General features: G+C 35.0%; 1 protein-coding gene across 1 annotated transcript in view; it reads left to right on the top strand.

The window, feature by feature from the left end:
* The window catches only part of LOC150090866 (uncharacterized), a 190,894-nt gene extending 169,199 nt beyond the window's left edge, over positions 1-21,695 (top strand). The window contains exons 8-9 of the mRNA XM_090375150.1: positions 896-1,010; positions 21,567-21,695. Of these exons, the coding sequence (XP_090231276.1) occupies positions 896-1,010; positions 21,567-21,695 (244 nt within the window). The remainder of the gene's footprint in view (positions 1-895; positions 1,011-21,566) is intronic.
* Positions 21,696-22,956: the final 1,261 nt, after the last annotated feature.

The following is a 22,956-nucleotide window of genomic DNA, read 5'->3' as shown; positions in this document are numbered from 1 at the left end:
CCCACTGATGAAATTAGTAAATAATTATGATATTGATGTTTTCAGATTTTTGTGATTAAAGAATATTTTTATAAAGTGAGCAATTAGATTATTATCTTGATGTGAGGTCTTCTAAAACTGGTATAATATTTGCATTTATCTTTTTCTACTATATTTACCAGTGAATTTATAAGTCTGTTTATAAGTGAATTTATAAGTGTATCTGCTGACAAATATATGTCTGGTAATCTCTGTTGTATAAATGTAATTGAATTTTATAATTGATTTTATTTTTTTATGATCATATTTCACTATTCCGTAAGACATCCAGGGCAGGTTGCCTTCATTTGTTGTTATGCATTTGAATATTTTTGAGTTTGTGACCAATAAATTAATATTTATTTTATGTGGAGGGGATGACAGCCATTCCTTTCACTTTTGATGGCTTTAATGCTATTTGGATGGTTGTACTGAAACTCACTCATCAATTTGATGTCCATGGGTTTCCTGTGAACAGCTGTGTTGAAATACTTATCAGAGATCTCGACAAGCATATTAAAGAAGGGCATACTATGATTGTTTTCAAGTTCAGGGGGTGAATCGAATGTTTGCTTTAATGTCATTAACATGGGAGTAGAGCTTTCCTGATTCTCTTTCTAATTATGGCTCTAGAAATGAAAAGGGCACCATTTGACAGTTTATCAAAAATTTTATTGTTAAGTTGATATGAAAAGTGGTCAGTGAACTTATATTAGATAGCAAAACATAGTAAAAGTGGGCAGTGAATCAATATAAGTTGAAAATCAGTGATTATGAAGACAGTCATATTTTAACCTATGTCATAGCATTTTCCACACACTCTTTTAGTATTGTGGCATTTATGTGAGCTTAACATATGCTTTTTTTTGTTTTACAGGGTGGGCATTATTTTATCAGGTGAAAACTGTTACTGTAAACATCCCCATGTTCTTAAAGGATGGATGAATTTGAAGCTTCAGACATTGAACAAATTAGATTGCTGTCCTGTAGTGGTAAGTTTATTTAAAATTGTAGTGATGCTTTTTTTTTATTATAAAAACTTAAGTTGCAGTATTTAAATTTTGCATTATACATAAGGAAATTCATTTTTCTGAAATAATCATAATGATTGCATGTCTGAACTATGCTAGTAGTGTTTTAATAAATGCTAATGATTCAAATTGAAAAATTAATGAACTTCGTTAAATTGAAGTAGAAAATGTAACAAATTTTGTTTCACAGAAGTTTCTAACTACTGACATATCTACTGATTCAGACATGGTGTATACACACAAAATGCAATCTCAAGAATAACAAAAAAATAAAAAAATAAATAAATGTGAAATAAACTGCATGAAAAGTGATCACTAAAATTTTAGTAATCAGTAAAAGTAAAACTGCTGCCTAAAATTCTTCTCAAATGCTATATTTTATGAATACCTTGGTACTGGTTCCAGAGAATCCTGATTTCTTTCTGTCCTTTACAAATCCTCTGCATTTTAACATTTCAACATACAACAAATTGTGCTGAAAACATGATTCTAATAGAAAAATATTAACTCTATTAAGTATTTGACTTTGAAATTTCATGATGATAATTGCAAGGCAAGGAAAATAGGGAATTGGTTACATTTTGCCATCTATATAATAGGTACTACAGATGAAACCCGTTATAATGCGATGCTTGGGGTTCAAAGAATCATATCGTGATATAAGTGGGATTGCGTTAAAAAAATTCTAGCCATTTTTCAGCATTCAAACTCCATATGTACTATCAGTTTTGCTCGTTTTTTGTTTTGCATGATAGTTGCATAACTATATCTAAGAAAAATCACTCAAAAAAATAATGGAAATAATATGCAATTGCATTGTTTCAATCTTTTATTGATGCATTGTACAAAAAAGTATTTGAAAAACCAATATACATGTTGTTAAATATACATAAACTCTCACCTTTTTTCACAAAAACATATTAATACTCACAAAAACTGCTTTTCCACATGGTTGTATTGACTGTTACATTCGTGTTTTGAAATTAATAAACAATCGAAAATTCGAGAGAAAAAGAAAACATAATATCCATATTCTTTCAACTACTAAGTAGACATTAGCGAACAAACTTTTGCACATTTTAGTCATTTCTTTCAAGTCTTTAATTTTCTTTAAAAAACTGTATCAAGGGTTGACTGCTTCATTGCATTTCTTTTTAGCAATATCAATATGGCGTTTTAACTGTAAAATTGAAAGGGAATCTACCTTTTCTGTTTCAAGAAATTCCAGTTTTCAAACCAGTGAGTGCACTGTAAAATTGAAAGGGAATCTACCTTTTCTGTTTCAAGAAATTCCAGTTTTCAAACCAGCAAGTGCCTCCATGATACAAGTCAACAAGTAAAGTTACAAGTCTTTTATTATTTACAAGTCGTTCTTGCAGAAATCAAAGGATAATGTGTATTGCGGAGTTGCATTAAACTGAAAATATCGGTATGTGTTCACAAGGAATCCAAAATGTTGATCTTCAGTGACTAAAAACATGTTTCAACTGATGAAAAATGGGAGCCATGCTTGCATTGTGTTATAAGTGGAATCACATTGTAATGAATCTCATTTTAATGGGTTTCAGCTGTATGTGTTATGGAATAAGTTTCAGTGTGGTGTAAAGTTAACATGATGATGATGAATTTATTCTTATGTTAAAATTGTTACAACACTAGCCGTTCTGCTAATATTTTAACAATTTTATGAGCCACACTCCTTGTTTTAATTTGTTGTATATATCTGTATGCGTTTCATTAAGCAGTAAATTGATTTTTCTGTTTATTTATGGATTGCTTTCTGACAGTTCTTGGAAGTACGCAGTAAACATTTGCCAAAAACCCTATCCTACATTTCTTTGAGAATAAGTCCTGTGATGTTTAGTAATTTTCATTTGAATTTTCTCAGGGTTCCTGAGCAAGGTTACAATGGAACCCTTTTTTTTTTTAAGATACTTTCCTACTTGAGCATAATGAAAAATAAAAACCTATAAGTATAATTTGTATAACTTGGTACTGATATCCCTGAGGAGTTATTACAAAATAAAGATTACCTTGCAAAAGGGAGAAAAAAAAATCGGGAACACAGCTAACAAAACCATACAAATGTTAATAATGTTACAAAAATTAAACATTTAACCACATAAAAAATTGCAACAAATAATTCAAGAGAGGGTAGAACTGCAACTTATAACCACAAAAAACCATATTAAAACTACATAATTAAAATATAAAATAAAAATACCAAAGTTAATAAGCAAGAACTCAACCTATACTTACCAGGGGAAAACAGCAGCATGGAATTTGAAAATAGTATAGTGTGTCTGCTGCCTGAAATAACTCAAGGAATCCTCCTCTGTGCATCATCCTATCGGAAAATACAGACACCTACTAAGAGGAAAAATGACTCAAAAGAAAATTTAGGGGAACCACAGTAACATTCAGTTCACTCAGGTTAAGGATGTATCCTTGGGTTGGTTTGTTGAAGGAAAAACTCAAGTTTCTGAGGGGAAAAAAATGCAACCCTTCAGTTCGGTCTGCAGCATTTCATTATTCATTGTTAATGACTTCATTACAGAGGCATCAGATACTGTGAAAATTCCCAAAAACTTCTGTTATGGCTTGCTAAATTTGGCAAAATGACATTGAATACTCAGGTGAAAGTGATAAAAACAGATTCAACAGAAAATATATCTTAATTATGACTATCCCAATAACTAGGAAGTCAACTCAAACAAACTGAATAAACAAAATATAAATTTTCTGGTTGCTTGTTAACTTTAGTGTTTTATTTTATTTTATCATTACATAGTTTTAATGTGGTTTTATTTTTATTTTATTGCTTGTGTGCAGGTTGCAGCTAAACCCTCTCTTGCATTATTTGTTGCAGTTTGCAGCAATTTTTTGTTTGCAGTATAATAGTGTTTACTTTTCAGATTAAATTTTAAAAAACACTTAAACCACAAAACAATTAATGCTGTTGATAGGGTTACAGGTAAGGCAAGGTGCTGTTTTTCTCCTCAGAACTTTACCGGCCTTATATCAAAACAAAAAATAAAACAAACATAAAAAATGTAAAGAATAAAAAAGAACGAAGGCAACATTCTCACCCTCCCCCCCCCAAAATGAACGCACGACTCCTTGCCCAAAGAGACATGTGTATACACCCTGAGGTACGGGCACTATCAAATGAAATACTACAAAATGAAATATACTACTAAAAGAAAACCACAAAGAAACAAAGAGCTCACAAGCACTGTATTTTCAAGGGATATTAGCACTTATGAACTCCAAAAAAGGGTCATATTTCAATCACTGATCGCTATCTTAGCAAACTATTGGTGGATGCCCCAACATGCCCAGAACATTATGAGAAGTAACAAGCCAAACAAAATAAAATACACTATAGCTACTGTCCTTTATAGAATAAATAAGGAAACAGAACAAACAATATGCAGATTCAGACATCGACTCCTCCAATCAACAGATCCAAAAGAACATCAACTCAATGCTAATATAAAGATTTAGACAATGTTCATCACAGTAATCAAAGTAACCAGTTTATTGTAGAAAAATGTGGTTAAATTGTTTCAGATTAAATTTTAAAATACGCTTAAACCATGAAAAAATGCAGAAAAGTAATTAATGCTGTTGATAGGCTAACAACACCTTGCCTATAGTTAAGGCAAGGTGCTATCTTATCCCATGAACCCCCCCCCCCTCCTACAATAAAACAAAAAATAAACATAAAAACCTAAAGAATAAAATTTTATTTTATTTTTTGTTTCGGTATGGGGTCATAGAAGCAAAATAGTACCTTGTTTTTCATATAACCCTGTCTACAACATTAATTATTTTTCTGTAATTTTTTGTGGTTTAAATGTTTTTTTTTTTTTTTTTTTAATTTAATCTGAAACGATTTAACCACATTTTCATTCCCCATAAGAAATTAGTGCTTACTTTTATTATATTGTTAGTTGATTACATCATATTTAATTTACATTTTAGCATTCAGATATTATTATTATTAGCCATATTATCATATACCCCAACAAAACTATCACTCAATCACAGCATAAGCACATTATTGATACATTAGTATCAGTCAAAATAAATCCTAAATCAGAACCAAAGCAAGTCAAGTCCTTGCAGAATTCACAAGGTAACAGTCATCCATTTTTGAAGAAGAGATTTTCACCTTTGAGTAAATATAATACCTGAAATAATATCTGTCAGTCTTTATTAGTCTGCTGAGTCAGAAGTAAAGCATAAGAAATACAATAAATCTCCAAATATTGATGTAGTTATTAGTATCAGTTACAGTCAGTTCTGCTATAATGCGGTACATGTGTTCCTAAAAATTTTATGGTATTTTGCACATTATAAACAACAGGGCTTATGGGTAAAATTAGGATAGGGGTAGAGCACTCAAAAAAAAAAAAAAAAAAAAAAAAACAAAATCAGTATGTTAAGTAAAACACTAAAAAAAGTTAGAAACCCAACAAAATTGCTAACACAGGTTTAAACATCTTAAATTTCTAATAAATAAATATTACAGTAAATATAATAGTTTACCTTGACAAGATATGAAGTTTGCTTGATTGATATTTCTATTCACTGACATTTTCTTTTTTTGGATTGTAAAATTTAAAACAGTAAAAAAGATAAGCAATCAATAACAAAGAACATGGGATGCACAAGTTAGACAAGTTTACGAAGCTTAAAAAATAGGAATGAAGAGAAGATTCTGAACATTTATTTATGTTTTTTGTATGATTGAAGATTTCAGTGTAGGGGAAACACATTTCACCATAATAACGTAAAAACCCACAGAATTGCAGCTATCGTTATTATTGCAATTGCAGTAAGGTCAAGTTTACTACCCATTTATAATTAGATTGCACTAACAGGAGGCTTCCATCCTGCAGTGGGTTGATAATGGCTGCAGTTTACCTTTTTTTTTTGCACTAACTGAAAAGCCCAATAAACCAAGAACTGCAAATTGTTTTTATTGTTTTATGGTGGTGACCTCCAGAAATGTGTTCCTCTGCTCATGCTATCACGCCTCACGAAATTTCTGTTTGAACAGAAAAATGTTGAACTCCTGAAAACATGAGTCGGCCCACGATATCATGTGTTATCTTGTGAATGCAGCAAATGATAACAGTGTGTCTCTGAACAATACTATAGTAAATGAGAAATATAACTCTCACACATCTGACATTTTTTAAGCTTCGTAAACTTGTATTGCATTGCTGCACGTGGTGCCAGGTTTTGCGTTCACCTGGTGTTACTCGCAGACGAAATCGCACATGAGCCAACACGAAAATCGCATTATTCCCTAATAATATCAGTCACGTTGGAGCAAGTTCGCATTGCGAAAATGTGCATTATAGCAGAACTGAATGTATTATCTTACAAGTACATTGGATTAAAAAAATTTTCAACATAGAAATTCAGTGTACATTGTTTAAAATCTTTATCAGTTGCATCCAATAAAGCAAGTACAAGTAATAGTGAGAACTAGCAATCCAAATTGGTGAGCAAAAAGACATTAAGGAAAATGCACAGGAATTTGAACAAGCAATTATTCTGAAGCTCTCAACTTTTTTAGGGGAAAAAAAAAAAAAGAACATCAGTGAGAGAAATGGTCGGAGAAAACAGGAGTATTTTGGATAAAAAGTTTGGCCCAAGTCTGCACCAGCAAAAAAAAAAAATAAAAATAAAAAATAAAAAATGAGCACAAAAGTCAATGAGCAAATTGTGCACCATAACTGACTTATCAAGATAAAATTTGAACCATTAGATTAATAATACAATTGTTTTACTAGTGTTCAAAAGGGCGCCTCCATAGCCAGGTGGGAAGGAGCAGCAGTGCATAGCACACGCTTCTTGATTAGACCGGGGTTCGAGCCCGTCACTACACCAAATACAGAGGATGCGGATAGGTCAGGGAATGACCACCGCATATTCCTGAAGCAACATGGCCTTAGTTGCTAATGCTCCTCAACAACAACTTCTAGAACTTCTAGTGTTCAAAAATAATGTACAAATGGTGACTGTATTCCTTAAAAACTCAAAGGTGCTGTTGTAATTGTATCAGAGTTATTTGATTTGAATTTCAGTGCATTATCCCTCCAGTGACAGCAGTCTCTCACTGGAGAGACAATAATACCCTCTGTCAGAAAAACAACACTTTGTTTTCTCAAGTTATTTCAGTTTCATTGACCTAGTACCCCACTTTTTATTGAAATGCTACATTGAGCCACCACAGCTCAGTAATAGGGGTTATATTATACACATAACAAAAAGTTTTAATAAGTGAATTTGAGTATTTCAATCAGAAGTTTTCTTCCGCACAGTGCTTGGCTGCACTTTTAGATTTGATACATTTATTCATCATCGAACGCAAGGTTGCTAATTGAGGTGACATGTTATCGTATGATGGAGTACACCAGATTTACAGTGCCTTTGAGTTTTTAATTAACTGCACACTTCCTTCCGTCTCCCCACCCCGATCGTAATTCTATAAATTTTTTAATTTAAATTGTTACAGTATGAAAGGTTTAATAAGTGAATTTGGCTTTTCAATAAGGATTGAATATATATTGACCATTGCATCATGTGATAAATCTGCTGTTCTCTGAGTTTTATTCAAAATAGAATTATAATTATTCACAATCATTGCATGATATGATGAGTTTACACACTAATTTTTCCATGTCATCTTATGACAGGTTTGTGAATTAGTTGTACAGTAGACTTTCAGAATAATGGTACCTTCGGGATTCAAGGTGCCGTTATTTCGATTTTTCTGTTATCTGGAAAGTGTTATTTTTAATATATTTAATGCAGAAATAATGAGACTAAATAAGAAATAAAGAGATTAAGAATGCAATTTTATTAACTGCATATAAAACATAAGCATCTTGACGATCCAATGTTATATTCTGCCATTAATACACTCCTACTTAAGCCCCATTCTATTTTTTTATTACATCAAGTTTAGTCTGCACACGTCGTCACCGTCCTACCCACACCAGGTGGAAAAGGCCTGGATTCGAATCCTGTCGATGACACAAAGAACTTTAATGAGCTTTTTTCACTCCATGGCTCAGTTAGTTGGTCTCAGGTGTAGATAGCAAGGTTTTTTCTCCTGGAAACTGGAGTTTTTGTCCAGCAAAACAGGCAAATTGAGCAGAGAGCACACACACACACACAATTTAAAGACACAGTACACATGGGTATATGAATTAACTTTCTGGGTGACCCTAATGTAATAGTTTGGATTACATCAAGTTTGTTACTAAGCTTTGATGTTTTTCTTTTCTTCTCTGTATGAGGTTTATCTTCAGGATAATAAGGGGGTTTTAATTTAAAATAAATGTAAAACAGCAGTATAATCTGTGATATCACTACAGAATTCAATTCACTTTCAAAATGGCGAATGTAAACAAATACAGTAATCACATGACTTGCTGTTTTCTTCTTTTGGCACTGCAAGACATCTGCGCAGTATGCAAAAATCCGACCTCAAGGTGCTGTTAGTTCAAATGTTCCGTTATTTGGGGTGCTGTTATTTCGACAGTCTATTGTATATAATGCATGTAGAGGAAGAGGAATTTTTGTGACAGAATGATGTATGAAGCTGCTCAAAGTGAATAGAATGTTATTATGAAAAATATATTATTTTAAAAAATCAACATGATATTTGATTTATACAATGATTGTGGTATTGTTGGCCATTCGAGAAAAACATACTGAGAAATGTTTGTAATGCAGTCAATACATACACAGTGCATTGTAAACATTTTGAGAATTGTTTTAAGTTTTCATTAAAATATTACCATGACTCATTATAGGCTTTTAACATTGTGATATAAAAATTGCCATAAAATCTACTTTGGTTCTGAAATAGTTGTTTCAAAAAATAAATAGATAAATATTCTTGCTATTTACATCTCATATGAAGGATTTCATAATATGAGATGTATAATAAGAATGCCATTTTTAAAATCTAGTTTTTGTGTTATTTTAACTTGCTATGCATAAGAATGATGCATTGCACTAACTTATACATATGAGAAATATTCATAAATGGTCATATCACAAGACTAAACTTAAGGGAGGTTAGTGTCCCATGTCCACTAATACTCGGCCAGCACATACAAAAATGTATGTGCTGGCCGATGTATTAGAAGGATTCTTCTGGAGTTTAACGATGTCACTTTATTGAAAATTTTCAGACATTTTTTGCAATTTTTTTTTTATTTCTCCTGTTTTGTTATCCTACTTAAAATACAAAATTTATAGCTCAATTTTTTTTTTTTTTTTTGTATTGAAATAAATTTTGTGCATTGGGATACATAAACATAAATTTGTAGTTTAATATTCATAAGTACAAACTGACAAAAGCCTCATTTGTGTATGTAGCAAAAGGAAGTTTTTCTGTGCAATGCTTTAAACATTAGTAGCATTAGTAGAGGCATATTATGTAAGAAAGCAAGCTTATACAGCATCAGCAAAAAAAAAAATAAATAAAAACCTTCCCATTTCACCCATCCATTCACTTCAAATGTTTGTCTAATTCTGCCTTGAATTTATTTAAGCTGTCAAATTCCACGGCGACAGATGAAAGTTTGTTCCAGCAATCAACCATCCACTGGCTAAAGGCAAATTTCCACACATCTATTTTACAATTCTTTCCTCAATTTGAATTTATATCAATTTGAATTGATATAAATTCAAATTGGGGATTCTTCCTCTTACCCAGATTAATCGCCCAAGGGAATTTATATCCCCTTGGGCGATTAATCTGGGTAAGAGGAAGAATCCCATCAGCATTGAGCTTGCTAAAATCATTCAAGGCCTTATACATCTCAATCAGATCACCTCGCAGGTGCCTAGTCTCTAGACACTGCAATTTGCAGAACTTAAGCCATTCCAGCAGTTCTGTATCCTTCCTAAAATGAGGCCTCCAGACCTGTATACAGTGCTCAAGGTGTGGCCTGACCACAGCCTTATACAAGGGATAATCACCTCCTTATCCCTGCTAGAAAAATTCCTGTACATCACTGACAAGACACCATTAGCTGCTCTTGCAGACTTAATGCACTGCTCAGAAAACTTTATCTGACTGCACAATTACCCACAAGTCATTTTCATTCTCCACTACCCTAAGTGTAGTAGCACACAGTTGATGTGTTGCTTTGGGGTTACTGCTACCTTTATGCAATACAAGCAGGACTCGGTTTATACTGCTTCACTTTTGTGCTTCTCATAGATCACAATTGGAGGGGGTGATGAGTCATGACTCCACCCGACATCCTAGACACAGATGGTCCCGACATTGTAATAAAACTATAATACTACATGATAAACTACAGCCTAAAATTTAAATAATTAAACAAAAAATGAGAAAAAGCAAATTACATTAACGACGGACTAAGAACTGCAAGCGAACTGACAAACATGCTGTGGTGTCTAGAGTACAAGATGTTCTTTCTTATTAATATGTATTTTCAAATACAGATACTGTACGTACCTAACACCATGCCCCAAAAATGTGTGTTATCAAGTGCATCTGGACAAGAGACTAAAAAACAGTGTAATCATTGACAATCGAAATAAAAATGGGAGTTATTCGGCGAATGGAGAAAGGTGAAACTTAGTCAGATGTGTGTCGTGCCTTCAATTTAGCACCATCAACTGTAACAACTATAATGAAAAATGCTGAGACCACAAAGCAATCTTCCCAATCAGCGGAATATTGGTGCAGGACCCTCTTACTATACCTATTCCCGGAATAAAACAGTCGAAAAAATGGAAAAGCTGCTTGTCCTGTGGATTGACAACATGACCCAGCGTCATCTTCCTCTAACAGAATCACTTATCAGGTATAAAGCAAAATCTTTGTTTGATGAGTTAAGTGGTGAAGAGGATGGTTTTAATGATTTTACTGCTAGTAGAGGATGGTTTTTTAGATTCAAAAACAGAAAAAAAATCCATAATGTTAAAATGTCAGGAGAAGCAGCTGGTGCTGATATTACAGCTGCAAATGAATTTCCTATTTGTTTTCAAAAACTCGTCAATGAAGAAAAGCTTACTCTAGACTTAATTTTTAATGTAGACAAAACGGGGCCTCTACTGGAAAAAGCTGCCCAACCATACCTTAATTGCTTGTGAAGAATGCTCTGCCCCTGGGTTCAAGGCAGCCGAGGACCATTTGACTTTGTTGTTGGGTGGCAATGCTTCAGGAACATTCAGATTAAAACCTATATTAGTTTACCATTCAGAAACACCATGTGCTCTGAAGGGAATCGTGAAAACACAGCTTCCTGTCTTCTGGCATTCCAACAAAAGGGCCTGACAATTTTTAGTGACCAGTACATGTCGTAATTTTGTCCAGCAGCAAAGGAGTTCTGTACGAAAAATAGATTTCCTCACAAGGTTTTGCTGCTGCTGCTGGACAATGCCCCTGGTCACCCTCCAGGTTTGAGTGATTTGAATACCAATGGCCTAGAGATCAAGATTGTCTTCCTTCCACCAAACACAACCTCACTTTTACAACCCATGGATCAAGAAGCAATATCCACCTTCCAGGCTTATTACTTACGGACAACACTCAAGTGAATTTCTGAGGCTATTCAAGTGTTCGATAATGTCATGTTGACGGGAAGTCATACGGCATCCTAAAAGGGATTTCCAACATTCCAGTGGCATGGAGTGAGGTATCAAAATCATGTATGAATGGCATTTGACATAAGCTTTAGCCTGACTGCATTCTGGTTTCGAAAGATCACGACACTACCCTTGTGTCAATAACAGAATATGACAGAGATAGCAAAGGAAATAGGACTAGATGACGTAGAAGTTGGTGACATAAACAACATGAACCTTGAGAATCATGATGAAGAGCTTTTTCAGTGGAAGATTTACAACAGTTATCTGAACAACTGTCCAAAGAAGACACAAAGGAAAGTGAAGCTGACTCTGCAATGCAGGTTAGAACACTAACAGTGAAATCAATGCAAGAGGCTATTGCTCTTATTAATAAGGGATGTGAGATCTTGTGTAGCACAGACTCCAACTGGGAGGGGAGCTCAACTGTTACCCCAAGAGAGGAATTGAGACAGTTCTACAACTTATCTGATAAGTTACATACTATAACTTATCAGAAAAGAAGAAAACCAAACAGACGTCTATTCTATCATTTTTAAAGCAGTAAATTTTCTTTCATATTCTTAAAACATTATATAATTTTCAATATGTAAATTTCATAAAATAACACATTTTTTCAAGTGTACATATTTTGTGTTGATTACTGAAAATATTGGAACGCAACCTAATGTATTTACATACACTGACACTGAATGATCACTAAATTATGACCACCCCTATGAAAACTGAATGCAATCCACTGATCATGTGAGGTACGAGAGTGTGGAGTTAGTCGACCTACATAGCACAGATAAGGTGTCGGTGTTTAGTAGGTAGTAAAATTCCAAGCATGATGGCTAAAAGGAAGGATTTATCGGACTTTGATAAAGGACAGATTGTGGGTGCTCTACGAGTTGGTGCCTCGATTTCCCAAATGGCAGAAATGGTGGGATGTTCGAGAGCTGCCGTAGTTAAAGTGTACCAGGACTGGTGTCAAAATGGTCAAACAGTGACCGGACGGCAAAACTTCAAAGGTCAGTGAAAGGTTGAAGTTATAAAGTTGAACACCAGGTCCGACGACTCTAACAGGCACAGCATTGTTGAAGAGTTGACTACCCAATACAACATGGGCCAACCCAGAACGATATCTGCCATGACCATGCGTCACATACTCGCACGTATGGGCTATACCAGCAGACGATCCCTACAGCATCCTCTCATAACCAAGGTCATCGGCGTAAAAGACTCACCTGGTGCAAGGAGCATGCAAGTTGGACATTAGAAGACTGGAAGGTGTGCTGATCGGATGAGTCACGTTATTTACTCCACACATCATGGATGGTCATGTACGGATTTGGCATCAACAACATGAGGCTCTTGATCCATCGTGCATAGTATCAAAAGTGTAGGCCAGTGGAGGTGGTTGTATGGTGTGGGGCATGTTTCACCAGCAGGAACTTGGACCCCCTGGTGCATGTGGAACAGCGTATCAGTGGTTTCCACTATCATCAACTGGCGCCTCTGTAGCCAAGTGGGAAGGAGCAGCAGTGCGTAGCACACACTTCTTGATTAGACCAGGGTTCGAGCCCGTCATCACTAAGTACGGAGGATGTGGAAAGGTCAGGGAATGACCACCGCATATCCCGGAGCAATATGGCCTTAGTTGCTAATGCTCCTAAAAACCAAATAACATACATACAACATATCATCAACTGCTTGCTGTGTACACCCCTCTATGTTACACTTTTTCCCGAATGGTGATGGTGTCTTCCAAGATGACAATGCACCGAGCCATCGGGCACTTGTTGTGCAGGAATGGTTTGAGAAACACAGTTCTGACTTCCAGCATATCAATTGGCCTCCGAACTCCCCTAATATCAATCCCATAGAGCACTTGTGGGACACTATGGAAAGGCATATCAGGCATCTGTATACACTAATCACCTCCATACCTGCATTGCTGACCGCATTACACACAGCTTGGTTAGCCATACCTCCCTGAATGCTTCCGACATCTTGTTGAATCAATGTCACATCGGATAGTTGCTGTACTGAGGGCAAAAGGAGGACCTACAAAGTATTAGTTAGGTGGTCATAATTCAGTGATCACTCAGTATATGTTCCCATTATATTTTGCTTCAATTTATGCTGCTTCATTTTATTCTAGAAATCTCAGTAACCTAACCACGCTGTAGACCGAATCCTACATGTACTTTACATTTGTCGGTGTTAAACTTCGTTGCCACCTCTCAGCTCATCTGCTCAATTTTTCTAGATCCTTTTGCAGTAGCGTACTGGCATTAGTGTCATTAACAACCCTGCTGACCTTCGTATTGTCTGCAAACTTGGACATTAAGCCTGATATACCATCATCAATATCATTAATAAATATAGAAAACAACAATGGGGCCCAACATTGAACCCTGTGGAACTCCACTAATAACATTAGTCCACGAAGAGCAGTATCCATTGATTACTACTCTCTGTCTGTTCCCACTCAACCATCCCTTTATCCATAGCAGCAATTTGCCCTTAATTTAATACTGCTTCAAGTTGTACTGTGGGCTTCCATGTGCAACAGTATCAAAAGCTTTACTAAAATCCAAGGTTAGGATATCAAAATTATTTTTTGCATCCAGTTCCTTTATGACCACATCACAGTATCCAATAAAATTTGTCAGATAAGACTTCCCCTTAGCAAACCCATATTGTGTCTAAACTATAACTGCATTCTTCTTCTTATTATTATTATTACTAGCCATATAGTGCAAGGAAGCCTGAGGCTTATGCTACACCAGCCAAAAAAAATTTCCCAGTTACACTGAGAGAGAGAGAGAGAGAGAGAGAGAGAGAGAGAGAGAGAGAGAGAGAGAGAGAGAGAGAGAGAGAGAGAGAGAGAGAGAGAGAGAGAGAGTGTCAGAAGTAGAAGAGAATCATCAAGAAAGAGAATAATTATGATATCCAGCTCAGGACCCTGGGTGTGCCAAGGCTATACTCACCAGATGTGAGCCCCTGGGGATTTCATTTACAGTAATTTCCGTTTTTTCCTCGATATTTTATGACGATGAAAACTGTAAATTAAAAAAAGTTGCTCAAAATTTATTCTAGTTTATATTTTACATTACTTAGACTACTCAAGTAAACAGCGTTACAGTATTATTTTTATTTTTTTATTTTGTGAGCCATCACATGCTATATTACGCGACTTTTTAACTTTTTGATAATCTCTTCTCTTCCTCAGTTCTCGCAGTGCCATTAATTTCCCCGGAACAGAAGTTAAACTAACAAGTCTGTAATTACTCATGTCATCCTTTGTAAAATGGAGACACATTTGTGCATTTGGAGTCCATGGGGACTGCTGCTGAGTCCAAGGAATCTCTAATAATTATGGCTATGGGTTTGCTTGCTTCCTTTGCTGCCTCCTTTAATATAACTGGATAGCTCCCATCCACCCCAGGTGCTTTTGTTATGTTTAACTTCAATTTCTCCTCCACATTTCTCTCAGTTAATACAAAATCATTTAGCTTCCCACCAAAGTTTGATAAACATCTGGTATTCCCCTCCCTGAATATCCCCTCATGTGTGAATGTAGATGCAAAATACTCATTCAGTTTTTCAGTTACCTGAGCAAGGTTATCAATCAAACTATTGCTATAAAGTGGACCAATCTGATTCATCCCCTTCCATCTAGAGTTTTCATAAGTAAAGAACTGTTTGCTGTTTTTCTTTGTATCTTTTGATAGGGATTTCTCATAATCTGCCTTTGTCTGGCTAACCTCCTATGTGACTTGATTACAGACCAGCTTATATGTACCATAGGATTCTGTGTCACCTGATAGTTTATATGCATCCCATGCATTTTTATCCTCTGCCATGGGTCTTGATATCCATTTAGGCCTAAACCTTGAACAATATAATGATATAAACAAAATCACCAGAAGTGGTCTAGTCCAGTGCATCTCATGAATAGCAATATACTTCTCCTTAGATAAGCATGTTATTTGTTATGTGTGTTGTTACCCATGGGTAATGGAAGGACAGTTTTGAGATCTCTGAAGTTGTGATGTTATTGCTGCATATTGTTCTATAAATGAATTACTTTCTTTCCTTACAATAATTATAATTTCTTTCTTGTAATTTAATATCCAAATAACCATTCAGAGTTGGTTTTGTGGTTATTGCCAGTACCTTAGATGGCCAGGCTTGTTAATACAGCACTGATATTCCCAATAACAATTGAAATCAGAAGTCTGTTTTCTTAGGAGCGATAGTAATCAACCTTTACAGACAAGTGAAAATTATGCCTTTAAGAAGGAAAGTGCTGCTTGTAATATAACACCAAAGCAATTTTTGGTTATAGTATCTTAGTATATTAAATTATGGCTTTGTTTTCATTTCTGAAATGTGGATGTGAAGCTTTTTAGTGGTATTTTTTTAGCTAATATTTTTAGCCAATGTGTGATTTAATTGTCACTGCATTACAGATAAATTATGCTCCTTCTCCTTATAAACGTTGTTGTGGGTTTACTGGCACATTGGCAACCATGGCCACAGTACACTGCTATCACTGTTTATTTGTAGCACTACACTAAGGCAACTAACATCATTAAAGGTAGGAACATTTAGAAAGCTGGTTGACTACAGACACATAGAAGCTTATTAAAACCAATAGAAATATGCCATTCTGCATGTGTGAAAGCTGTAGTCCACCTGCACCTTGAGCAAGTAATGAAGGGTTAATTTATATAGTAAATTTTAGAGATGACAAGCATTATGCACACATCAACAAAAGTCCAGTAACATGTTTTAAAATTTTCTTATGTGTATGTGGTTTCAGGTTTTTAGGTGCCTCTTAAACGTTGACACCCGGGTGCACCCAAGAAAAATTCTGGGTGCAGGCATGCACCCAAAATTTTTCTTGTATGTGCAGGGGGGAAATCATAATAATCAGAGACCTAGAAAATGGTACATTTTTTTTTTTAAGTGAATAGAAAAAGAACTAGTTCACGCCCTATAAATTCTAATGCACAAATTTGCCAAATGTTATTTTTTAGTGAATTAAAAGGACACAAAGAGTGAGATTACCTAATTTAAAAATATTTTTTTCTTGCCAACACATTTCCATATCCTTTCTTGAATATTGTTTGTCAAGTAGGGATACCAAAAACCATAGTTACTAATACCATGTGTATTCTCGTTAACTTCAATATGTCATTAAAGCTTCTTAAGTATCAGTTACTAGAAAACTGGGCACCTCCGTGGCCAGGAGCAGCAGTGCATAGCACACGCTTCTTGATTAGACTGGAGTTCCAGCCCATGACCACCAAATACGGAGGATGCAGAAAGGTCAGGGAATGACCGTTGCATATCCCCGGAGCAATATGGCCTTAGTTGCTAATGCTCCTAAAAACCAAATAACAAACAAACTAGAAAACTGACTTGTTTTCTACATATTCATGCCCTAATGCAGGGGCAGGCCATCCCGAGAGTGCAAAGGGGTGCACCCGGGTGTCAACGTTTAAGAGGCGCCTAAAAACCTGAAACCACATACACATAAGAAGAAAATTTTAAAACATGTTACTGGCCTTTTGTTGATGTGTGCATAATGCTTTCATCTCTAAAATTTACTATATAAATTAACCCTTCATTACTTGCTCAAGGTGCAGGTGGACTACAGCTTTTTTTTTTTTTTTACTTGGTTGTAATTTCTTGGTAAAAAAAAATTTCCAAAAATGCTGTTTACAGTACCTTTCTAGGAAATTTTTCAGGAATTTTTTTAGCATTGTCCATGAAATTAAAGTTTTCTTTTCAGCATCAACATATTTTTGCGAGTGTCTTAAAATAGGAACTTCCAACAATGGCACTCAACTTATTTGTGAAGCGCAAAGGGAATATAGAATCGAGGCCATAAAAGTCCTTAAATTCAATCTTGTTAAAATATATAATGCTCTATACAATATCTATACAGATATTTCCTAACATTGATGATTCTAGAAATGTAGCTGAATCATTAATAACAAAAATCAAATCTTATACATTTATTTGTTCTCTTGTAATATGGTATTACAGTGGATCGTTGGAAATCTGAACGTCAATAATCCAAACGAGCCAGCTTTTTTTTTTTTTTTTTTTTTAGTGCTGGTGCGTGCCATAAAATAATTACATTAAGCACCAGTCATTGTGTTTGCGAATTGAATTTGATTCTATTAAATGGCAATTCTAATAAGCGAAAATCAGATGAATATTATCCAAAGGCTATAAAAATGAAGATGTAAAGCAAACTTATGCTTTTTTTACCTTATCAATTAACAAAATGAAATGATACGTGAAAATCGGAAGAATATTATCTACAAGTTAATTACCCTTACATACATAACTTAATTAATATACATACATTACTAACTAAACATAACACTGATATGGTTTACTGATGATTTTATTTCAAATGTCAAGAAGTATTGTGCATGAAAAGGCAAAATGGGTGAGGTCATGTTTCTTCCATCTGCGAAAGCAAAAATAGGAGTAGGAGTGTGTTATAGGCCTAATGACTCGAATGAGTACAATGAACAATTGTACAGAGAAATAGAGTGGGCTAGTAAATCAGAATGTCTTATAATGGGGGATTTTAACTGCCCAGATATTGACTGGAACTTGTGGGTTGGTCATTCACACACTAGTCAGACTTTTGTGGATTTATTGGATGATTATTTTCTGCAGCAGCATGTTCGAGAGGCAACCAGAGAGAGTAATACTCTTGATCTGGTTATCAGCAGTGATCGTTCGTGTATTAAGAATTTGCAGATAAAGGAACCACTAGGTACTGATGTAGGATTTACTTAAAGATTTAATTACCATCAGGGGGTAAAGGAAAGGGTTTTTGCTTCCGTAAGGGTGAGTACAGTGGTCTCCGACAGTTTTTAAATTCTGTACAGTGGGATCAACTGACGATGTTACCAGCAGTAAATTCTAAGTGGGAATTCATTCAAGGAATTATTTGTGGAAGCTACTAAAAGTTTCATACCTATTAAGAAATATTGTTCAAGGTTTAGGCCAAAATGGTTATCTAATGAGACTCGTAACAGAGAAGAAAAATGCATGGGATGCATATAAATTATCAAGCGACTCAGAAGCCTAAGGCAGATATAAGCTAGTCTGTAATCAGGTCACAAAGGAGGTTACGCAGGCGAAGGCAGATTACGAGAAATCCTTGGCAAAAGATGCTAATAAAAACAGCAAGGATTTCTTTATTTATATAAACTCTAAAAGGAAGGGGATGAATCTGATTGGACCACTTGACATCGATGGTTCAACTGTTGATGATCCTGCTCAGATAGCAAACAAACTGAATGAGTATTTTGCATCTACATTCACACATGAGGAATTATTAAGGTTTGAAAATTGTAGCAGGATACTTAATGATTTTGTAATAACTGAGAGCAAAGTGGAGGAGAAATTGTTGAAGTTAAACATAAGAAAGGCACCCGGTGTGGATGGGATCTATCCAGTTATATTAAAGGAGGTGGCAAAGCAACTAAGCAAACCCTTAGCCATAATTATGAGAGCATCATTGGACTCAGGGGAGGTTCCCACCTACTGGAGATGGGCAAATGTATCCCAAATTCACAAAGGGGGGTCGAATGGTGACACGAGTAATTACAGACCAGTTAGTTTAACTTCTGTTCCGGGTAAAATAATGGAGTCACTGGTTAAAGATGCATTGCAGGATCATCTAGACAAGACTGCAGCAATAATTCAGAAACAGCATGGGTTTGTTAAGGGAAAGTCTTGTCTGACGAATTTGATAGGATATTATGATGTGGTTACAAAGGAACTGGATGCAAAAAATAATTTTGATATCATATATTTGGATTTCAGGAAAGCTTTTAACACTGTTGCGCATGGAAGACTATTGTACAAATTGGAGCAGAATGGTATTAAGGGTAAGTTGCTACAATGGATAAAAGGAGTTTAAGTGGGAGAAGACAGAGGGTGGTAATCAATGGGTGTTGCTCTTCGTGGACTAATGTTATTAGCGGAGTCCCACAGGGTTCGGTGTTGGGTCCACTGTTGTTTTGTATATTTATCAATGATATTGATGAAGTTATATCAGGCTTAATGTCGAAGTTTGCAGATGATATAAAGGTTGGCAGGGTTGTTAATGACAATAATGGCAGTGTGCTACTGCAACAGGATCTAGATAATTTGGGCAGATGGGCTAAGAAGTGGCAACTGAAGTTTAACCTTGACAAATGCAAAGTACTGCATATGGGTAGAAGTAACCCCAGAGAAACGTACCAACTGTGTGGTACTACACTTAAGGTGGTAGAAAATGAAAAAGACCTGGGAGTAATTGTGCAGTCAGATATGAAGTTTTCTGAGCAATGCAGACAGGCTGCCAGGGCAGGTCATGGGGTTTGGTCAATGATATATAGAAATTTTTCTAGCAGGGAGAAGGTGATTGTCCCTCTGTATAAGGCAATGGTCAGGCCACGCCTTGAGTACTGCGTACAGGTCTGGAGGCCTCATTTTAGGAAGGATGTAGATTAATTTGAGTGTGTACAGAGAAGGGCAACAAGATTGGTGAGGGGAATGAAGGGATCCTTACAAGAGAGGCTTAAGTTCTGCAAATTGCAGTGGCTGGACACTAGGCACCTGCGCAGTGATCTGATTAAGGTGTATAAGGCCTTGAATGGGTTGAGCACGCTGAATTCTGATGGGATCCTTCCACTTGTTCAGATTACGAACCTAAGGGGGCATGGATTCCAATTGAGGAAGGACAGTTGTAGAGTGAATGTGTGGAAATTTGCCTTTAGCCAGTGGGTAGTTGATTGGTGGAACAGACTTCCATCTTTTGTTGTGGAAGTTGATAGCCTAAATAAATTTAAGGCTGAGCTGGACAGGCATTTGGAATGAATGGAGGGGTTTTTTTGGCTGATGCCACATAAGATTGCTTTCTTGCATCATATGTCTCTATTAATGCTAATAATAATAGTTTTAATTTTTCATTGAACCTTTATTCATTTCCATCTCTAAACAAAGAAACCAAAATTAAGAATTGTATGTACTTACAAACTAATTTGTCGGATCCTTCTGTAAAAGAAAGTTACATCAACGCTATTATTGACTTGTGTGAAGAAATAGAAAATTTGTCAATTTTTATACAGCCAAACATGGAAGCATATGATGTGTTACAGTATATTTTTTTCAAACAATCTTCTTGCTATGTTTCCTAATTTTTCTATTGCAATATGAATATTTTTCATTCTTCCTGTCACATGGAGAGCATGCTTTTTCCAAATTAAAAATGGTAAAGAACTATTTAAGATCAACAATGATGCAAGAAAGATTAACAAATCTGAGTCTCATTAGTATTGAAAAAAGATATTTTCCAGTTTCAATATTTCTGAAATTATCAATGATTTTTCAATAAGAAAATCAAGAAAAACAGTTATTTACTATGATATTGTATTCTTCTTTGTTATGATTTATATGTATAAACATAGTACATTTGTATGTATAACCTTTACTTCGCTATTTCTTTTCTAATTAATTTTTATTTTATACTTATGAGTTGTGTTTATGTAAATTTTGTTGTTAATAATTATAATTGTTTTAATTTTGTTATTAATTATCATTATATGAATAAAAGTACAACAAAATAATAAATATTTTTGAGGGGGGTGCCAAATTGCAATTGGCACCCTTGTGCCCCATTCCCTAGGAACACCCCTGTCCTAATGTGTGGTGATAGTATCACAATCTGAGAAAAATAAAGGCATTAAATAATTTTGTTTAAAATGTTTTATGCTTATTAGAACTGATGCTTTTTAAAGCTCTTTTCATTTTAAGATTGTATATATTTGATCCTTTATTTCACAGATAGATGTACAAATTTGGAAAAGTCTATTGGACCATGAGAGAGTTCCTTATTTGATGTCTGAAATACGTTATTCTTTAAGTCAACAGGATGAATCATTTATAAAGGATTATTCATTTCCAAATATGTAGTGGAAACAGTTCGATAGTGTTGGTATTTCAAAATAGAAGATGTACATAATAGTAACAATAAAAGTTGATTTAAAACATCATCATGTTTGTACATAGTGATTCAAATTTTCTGGCCACAACTGAGTGCATCTTGGACAATCGGTAATAAAGAAATATCCTAAGCACAGATCCAAAAACATCTTTCTGAGTTAAAGCCTCTTGAAGTTTGAATGTTTTATCTACACCAATTACTGCTTTGGTTGTTTTGACTAAATTTATTTAGTGCATGAGCAGATCATAATATCTGCTCATTTTACAAAACCCATTCCCCAAGTGCTAAAAGAGAATATTGCTGTTAATTTCCTAAAGGCAGAATCCTCTGTGTGCTATTTTTAGATGTACATTAAAAGCTTTGAGAAACAGGCTCTGTTGTTTATGATCATCAAATTAATGATCCCCAGAGGACCAATATGCAAGGTCAAGAAAACATTCCTTGTGTTGCTGATGATCTCTCAACTAGCATATATAGGCTGGCCTCGATTAACATTAATGCGGTTAATTCGTCCCGCAAGCGCATCGTGCAAAACGGAAACACGTTAATCGGATATAATAATCAATAGGAAAAATTATAATTGGTCCTCGACCTTCCGGAATGTCCATAAAGAATTTTAAAAATACCTTTTAAATAACTTTTTAACTGTATACAATGTAAAAGATAATGAAAATAATTATGGAATTAAATGTTTATTGCATAAAACAGTGGTTCCCAAACTGTGCTGCAGAATATTTTAAATTTTTGAGGGAAACACAGCGATACTTGACATCTGTCGGACAACTGCACGAACTACTAGCTCGAGATAGTTCACAGTTTCAACATTTCTTATTAAGCTGTTTGGACCTAACCACTAAGCAGAACTGTTAGGTATTTCTTTTGGTCTGGGTGTGCCTTGAAAAAAATTACTGAGACACTAAGGGCGCCGTGAACCGAGAAAGTTTGGGAAACTCTGACATAAAATACACAATGAAGAAATGACTGTTGCGGAAATATTTGAACAGTGTTGACTTTCTCTTTTCATCAGTCAATTTCCGATAGCCGACAACAATCTTCTCTGGGCCTTGGCGAAATAAATATCGCAGAGAACCTCAAATGTTTTGTTTGAGGTTCTATGCGATACGAAAGATTTCATCTAATTCTTTTACCGTTATCTCCTTCGTGGTAATTTTTATTTTTATCTGGCTCATTTAAAAATTTGAATTTTTATGCAAATGTGCATTGACTTTA

This window comes from Mastigoproctus giganteus, chromosome 1 (assembly GCF_048544385.1).
Source record: "Mastigoproctus giganteus isolate SK-2022 chromosome 1, ASM4854438v1, whole genome shotgun sequence".
Classification (NCBI taxonomy): Eukaryota; Metazoa; Arthropoda; class Arachnida; order Uropygi; family Thelyphonidae; genus Mastigoproctus; species Mastigoproctus giganteus.
Note: the sequence above shows the minus strand (reverse complement) of the source record. Positions and strands in the feature narration are given on the sequence as shown.